Here is a 7,210-nt window from a genome sequence, read left to right as displayed (position 1 = left end):
TAATTATTCATTCTGGATTAACTAATATTTAGTTGTGATGAAGTAAACATCTAAATGAATGAACTATCTGATTATATAATACTAATGGCAGAATATTCCACCATCAATCTTCAATCTTGATGCTGGACTTAGAGGAAACTTAGAAGCTAATCTAGTGGCAGAGGTAATACTACAATAGTTAGAAGTATGCCTCCTATATGATGAAGTAAATTTTCCTTGAATGAATCATTTTTTGAATGGACGTATTGCAACTACCAGGATTTTAAAAGATGATGGAGCAAAGATATAAATTTATTATGCATGAAGTAAAAATCTCACTGAATGAACTATTTAATTATATAATTATTCATTCTGGATGAACTAATATTTAGTTGTGATGAAGTAAACATCTAAATGAATGAACTATCTGATTATGTAATACTAATGGCAGAATATTCCACCATCAATCTTCAATCTTGATGTTGGACTTAGAGGAAACTTAGAAGCTAATATAGTGGCAGAGGTAATACTACAATAGTTAGAAGTATGCCTCCTATATGATGAAGTAAATTTTCCTTGAATGAATCATTTTTTGAATGGACGTATTGCAACTACCAGGATTTTAATACGTCGTGTGTAGTTCAACATGGAGCAAATATGAGATCGCATACAGATAGTGAGCCAAAAGATGGAGCAAAGGTATAAATTTATTCCGGATGAAGTAATACTTAGTTTTGATGAAGTAAAAATCACACTGAATGAACTATCTAGTTATATAATTATCCATTCTGCATGAAGTAATATTTAGTTGTGATGAAGTAAACATCTTACTGAATGAACTATCTGATTATATAATACTACTTGCAGAATATTCCACCATCAATCTTCAATGTTGATGCTGGACTTAGGGGAAACTTAGAAGCTAATCTAGTGGTAGAGGTAATATTACAATAGCTAGAAGTATGCCTCCTATATGATGAAGTAAATTGTCCTTGAAATGAATCATTTTTTGAATGCACGTATTGCCACTACCAGGATTTTAATACACCGTGTGTAGTTTAACATGGAGCAAATATGAGATTGCATACAGATAATGGAGCAAAGGTATAAATTTATTCTGGATGAAGTAATATTTGGTTGTGATGAAGTAAACATATCTATGAATGAACTATCTAATTATATAATACTTCATTATTAATATGATACACTACATCATGGAAAAACTTATATCTATATTTTGGTGAATAGAATGTTAATGTCGCTGCGGAAATACAGTCAGTTATTGATGCTTACAAGGATATAGACATTGATGATGATTTCATGGATAGTGGTCCTCTAGTTGGTAAGCCGGTGGGGACTGAGATCATTGTTTACAATGCTAACAAGGTAATCCTGTGCAAATTAAGAATCTAATAATATATACTCTGAAGTTTGTCTTGTGGTTAATAAATAATGTGTTACAAGTGATTTATTTATTGCAAACAATAGATCAAAACTTTGAAGGGTCGAATGGAGGTACGCACTAGAGCAGAGAAAACTGTTTCTCATGCATTGCGATCTCCATTCGCTGACAGACCAGTTAAGATTACGAACAAGCTCAGTAAAGATGAGAAAGAATCATATTACTGGATTCTTGTAACACATGAAAGAGATGGGTATGATTTCTAATATTGTTTTCTAATAGTATATCACACTATTAACATATCCAACAATAGAATGTGAAATTCTAACATGTATTACACAATGTGCAGATTTGTAATTGTTTATGACGACGATGTTGTGAAAGTTACAAAGATGGATATGTGTTCTTTGATACCTCGGCAAGTGATTGTGGTTGGCGTTATAGATGCATGGGCTTCCTACCTCAACAACATGGAAGAAATCCGATCACCATACTCATCAAGGCGGCTATTCTTCACCACTTATCCATGTGTAAGTACAAATTATTGAAATATAATAAGATTGTATGTTGTGAAGATCCTAACTACATTAATATTAATATGCAGTTGTACACCATTGTGACAAAGCCTCAATCCATGGATGTCAACACAGTTATTGCAAACTTCTGTAACAACTTGGATAGAGAGGTGAAGGAAATTCCATATTTCAAATGGAAAGATGTGAACACGGTACAAGCATCATTACTTCATTAGTACTTCATTTATACACTATATTACTTCATTCATTTTTCATGTTACTTCATTTTTCAGATTGTTCAGTACTTCATTTGTATACTTTATTACTTCATTCATATTGCTTGTTACTTCATTCAATAGGTCTTCTTCCCCATATGTGCAAATCAGCATTATTATGCTGTTTGTTTTTGCTTCAAGAGAAATGCTATTGCTATAATAGACAATTCTGCAAACGGGGATGACAACGACCTCACAATTAATTATGGTCACATTCCAGAAACATTGGTTCGTATTCTTCTCTTATGATTGAATTTTATAGCACATACATATGAATACACACAACTACAAATGCCATGTATTTGTTTTGTACATGCAGAGATCATATTTTTGTCACTTCCTCACCAAGAATGGTCTCCACGCATATTGCAAGATCGTTTCCAACGCCAAAATGGAGAGATTGAAAATGCCATGGAGGACAGTTGATAACGTTGAAGACTGTGGAGTATTTCTGATGCGGCATATGGAAACGTACAAGGGTGAGCGTGAAGGTTGCTGGAATTGCGGCTTGAAGAAATCAAGCTCAGGTGTGCTTCAAAGCTTGAGGGCAAAATATTGTTCGGCACTGCTGTTAGCTGAAAACAGCCACGAAAGCTTCAACAACAAAATTGTTACATCAGCGTATTATGAAGAGGAAAGCAAACACATTGAAATTGATGTTGAGAAAATGATTGCGGCATATTTAAAGAAGAAATAATGAATCAAATTTTGTATTTGACATACATCTGTTATGAGCAATTTTGAATAAAATACCAAACTTTGTAATGTTGTTCATTATTAGACTATAATACTGCATTGGGTAACCGATTTAGTTCATTTCAGAAATCTTATTTCATTTCAAAGATCTATCGACAAATGGAAAATATAAAGTAAGATTAATAATCTACTCATACTATATATTTTGTCTATTCTCTTTAAGATTAATAAGACATTATAAAAAAAATTCAGTCTATTCTCTTTAAGCTTGCAAAAGGTCTAAACAAGTTCAAATTCAAAAATGTAAATGAAGTAAGAAACTACATGATTGAAGTACAAAAGTAAGGGAATGAAGAACAGAAATATCCGAATAAAGTAACATTTGTAACAGAGCTACTGGAACAGAATAGAACAACAAGCCTCAACATTGGTTTTTCCTCTTTAAATGTTGTTCAGTGTTAGCCTGAAACACTGCATTGGGTACCATATTTAGTTCATTTCTGAGATCTATTGATAATTGATAAGTGATTGACAAATGTAAAATATATCAAAGTAAGATTAAGATAAACGTCATAATAAAGAAAAAATAAGCCATTATAAAAACACTTCAGTCTATTCTATTTAAGCTTGCAAAAAGTTTAAACAAATTCAAATTCAATATGTAAATGAAGAAACTATAAGACTGAAGTACAGATTTAAAGGAATGAAGAACAGAAATATCCGAATGAAGTAATAAATTTTGGAACAGAACTATTGGAACAAAACAACCAGCTTCAACATTGGTTTCTACTCTTTTTCTTGTTCTTCTCCTCCTAAAACCAGAGTGAACTATTTCTTTCCAAATCCTCACTGCCTCTGTTTTGTCTTCTCATTCACCTTTTTGCAGTTCCTCGAATCATGGTGTCCTATCACATGACAGTTTCCACACTTTCGGCCTGGTTTCTTTGCTAACTTGATTGCTGCCTCCTTCTTTGATTTCCTCCTACTTCCACTTCCCTTTGTACTGACAACATTAGGAGGATGAACTTCAATAAAGTTTGGTACTTGTGAGCCATAGAAGTTTTCAATCAATGCTCTCTTCTCTATTGAAGACAGAACAACACCTTCTCCAAGAAGCTGCTTCTTACCTTCTTCAATAATTGTAGTAAATGCATTGATTTGGTCAATGTTCCCTTCAATACTTTCTACTATTTCAAAGAATAATGCATACATGTTTTTAAATGCAATCTTCTTCTCGTCTACAACAGAGAATACTTCATGATCATCACAAAAACCTCCATGTATTGGCTTCACAAACTGTGACTTCAACCATCTCCATCCACGCAACTTCTCGGGTATCAACTTAACAAACTTATATTTCAACACACAAAATATATGGCTGCACGATAGACCAAGTCTCTCAAACTTTTTACATCCACACAAATAGGTGTCATCACCAATGGAGTAAGTCACTGTCCATGAGTTTGAATCCTTGTCATTTATGTTATATACTTCATTCTCTCTATTGGTAGACACTCCTAGAGTTGCACAAGACAAAGAGAAACATGCATAAACTATCTCCTCTTGAATTGCATTAAAAGCACTGCCACTATATATTGTTGATGCATGTTTCTCGATTTCCAATTCTGTTCGCAAAATAGGCACTTTTGTTGAATCATAGTATTCAAGCTTTGCACTATTACTTCTTTGAGCCTCCAAAGCATGGTTATAGTTCATATAAAATAGCATAAGGTTAGTGAAAGCGCAGGTTTTTTCTCGGTCAACGTATGTAATTACAAGTGTATCCAACTGATCAGGATGAGATTCCCGACCCAGCTGAGTCGTTGGCACGATAATCGGGACCTGGTATCAAACAGATATTCCTCAACCCACTTTTACTGATTAGTATAATGGAGGTAAGGGTCGAATCCCACAAGGATGGACACATTCGGATACTGTGGTGACATTCCTAGGTGTTTTTTGGTTAGCTACCAAGCTTGGGTTGAGATTTTACCTAGGCAAGAAATAAAGGTGGTACTCTACTGAGTAGTAGGCGTGAAAATAACAGGCATGTGGTTGTGTTCGTGAAAACAGGGGACAAAGTGTCTCAGAGGTATATGAAAAGTAGACAGTTACTAAAAGAGAAAATTTAGACAACAAGGTATATCTAGTGGCTGGTTGGCTTTCTGACAGGTCTGTACAACTGAAAAGTAGAGAACAAAAGCAAAAGTAACTTAAAACTAAAGTGGTCCAAACTAAAGTTGATTTTGACGTTTTCTTCTTCACCAAGCATTAACATAAATCATATGAACACAAACACCATAACTAAACTCAGATTCATGACTTCAAACTCAAGATCTATAAAATTAAAATACTCAAACTTGACGGCAGACTGCAGTTTTACCTCTACTGACTGACATGCAAGGTGGTGATCACAGTGTGGATCGAAAAGACTCATGCACGAAAACTCAGACTGAAACATAACTATAAAATTCGATCGACAATCACAAATCTAGCTTACTCGAAAGAAAAATACATGCACGCACTTAAAAGTTAAAGGCGATAACTAAATCTAACTTTCCTAGGCAAAATGAAGCAAACTCAAACCAAAGAGACATTCGGAATAGAAATTTCATAACTAAAATGTTTAGATCTTCACCAAGTACTTCAAAAGGCAACAAAGAAAAATGTTTGCACAGATCCAACGGAGAAAGCAAGTAAAGATACAACTAGAAAGCGAGTAACGATTGTTTTTGCCACTCCGGGCGGTGAAACTGTTATACTACTACGACGAACTGGCTGGAACGGTGGGATGATGACTACTCCGGTAGACTTTTGGACGTCAAGTGACCATAGCTCTGGCGAGGAACAAGAAAGTGGATGATGCTGAAGGACTGATCTTCTAGAGAGAATTCTACTAAGTGTGTATGAGAGCCGAACTTCGAACCGAACCCCTGTTCTCTCTCCAAGTGGCTTCTTTTATAGGGAGGCTTGCCCTTTCTTTTAGGGTAGACTTCATTCACGATTTGACTTTTCTGCCCTTGTGAATGATCATCCCAGCTATCTTTCTTCTCCATCTCGAGCCTTTTCTCTGGCATGCATCTTGGTTAGTATTGCACCCTTCTGGCGCTCTTTTCACTTGTGTCACCTGAATCGTCTCCTACTGACTTGGATCCTTTAATCCTGCACACTTTAGCAACTGTTTTGCAGATAATACATGCATTTCACGACATACTGACCAGTAACCAAGGCTTAGAATACGACTTATCAAACTGCTCACACTTACCACATGCTTGTCCTCAAGCGTGAAGACAAACAAAAAAAGAAATAAGTCGAATTCGAGCCTGGTTACTCCCCCTGACCGAATCTACCTAACTAGACTCAAGACTCTGACGCAAAAGAAAATGAACAACGACACATACACATAACACATATAATTAACTTAAACACATAGAACAGGCTATATTTTCAACCACCCCTCCCCTCGAGATCAGGTGCAATCCGGCCTTAGGCAGCCTTGAACTTCCGCCAACCCCCTTTTCCTCCCCAGTCAGTATATCTGCTTGTCAGGATCACCCAATCCTAGGCCAAACCTTGGGTTCACTCATTCACTCATTCCTCATAGATGTTTCGGACTCAGATCTCACGTGCAGCTCCTGAAGATCTTTAAGGCTTGTAACGGGGCTATTGGTTTGTAATGTTTGGGGTAGTTGTTCCTAAGGCTCTAAGGTTCAAAACTAATTACTTATTTGATGAGGGAGAACTGTGTGCATTCGGGCTTCTGGCTAGGGCTTTTTCTTCGGCTGGACAATTTCTGACATTGGCTTCCAACTGGTCAGTAGCTTCCTTGTGGCTTCGCCACCCTTATTCCTTCTTCCTCCTTTCTCTTTTTGTGGTCAAGTATCTGCGACCATTTTCTTCGGTTTTCTTTCCTGTGGCTTTGCCACCCTTATACCTTCTTCTATTTTTTTGGATCTGGAATTTTTTTTCAGATCGATTTTCTCCTTCTTTCTTTGCTTTTCTTTTCTTCAGCTGGTTTCTTTTGTATGTCCTCCTGGGCAGTTGCCTCCTTGCCTTATGCCTTGCACACACACAGTTCCAGTGGTTGATGGGTTATTTCGGGGTATAGATCAGGTTAGAAAATGGGGTTCTAAGGGTAGGGTTTTTTTTTTTTTTTTTTTTTTTTTTTTTTTTTCGAGGGGGTTTCCTACTGCCTTCAGGGTTTGCTACACGCGGTCACCTTTCCCTAGACATCATGTGGTAGCCACTCTTCTTTTTTTTCAGTGTTTAGTGGAAAGCAGTTCCACTTTGGGGCTTCTAACTCACCTTTTAAGAGGGCTTTCGTGTCTGACCTAAGGGATGAG

At 36.2% G+C, this 7,210-nt stretch overlaps 1 protein-coding gene across 1 annotated transcript; it reads right to left on the bottom strand.

Annotated features, from left to right (window-relative positions):
* Window positions 1-3,713: 3,713 nt before the first annotated feature.
* On the bottom strand, window positions 3,714-4,583 carry LOC125189844 (protein FAR1-RELATED SEQUENCE 12-like). Its single transcript, XM_048087072.1, has one exon. It carries the CDS (start codon window positions 4,581-4,583, stop codon window positions 3,714-3,716), a length of 870 nt encoding a protein of 289 aa, XP_047943029.1.
* Between the last annotated feature and the right edge of the window lie 2,627 nt (window positions 4,584-7,210).

This window comes from Salvia hispanica, chromosome 5 (genome assembly GCF_023119035.1).
Source record: "Salvia hispanica cultivar TCC Black 2014 chromosome 5, UniMelb_Shisp_WGS_1.0, whole genome shotgun sequence".
NCBI classification, from domain to species: domain Eukaryota; kingdom Viridiplantae; phylum Streptophyta; class Magnoliopsida; order Lamiales; family Lamiaceae; genus Salvia; species Salvia hispanica.
The sequence above is the reverse complement of the archived record's forward strand: the minus strand, read 5'-3'. Positions and strand labels throughout refer to the sequence as shown.

Bases quoted from the DNA above. Each gene is read 5' to 3' on its own strand.
- LOC125189844 (XM_048087072.1), bottom strand. From the start codon at position 4,583: ATGAACTATAACCATGCTTTGGAGGCTCAAAGAAGTAATAGTGCAAAG.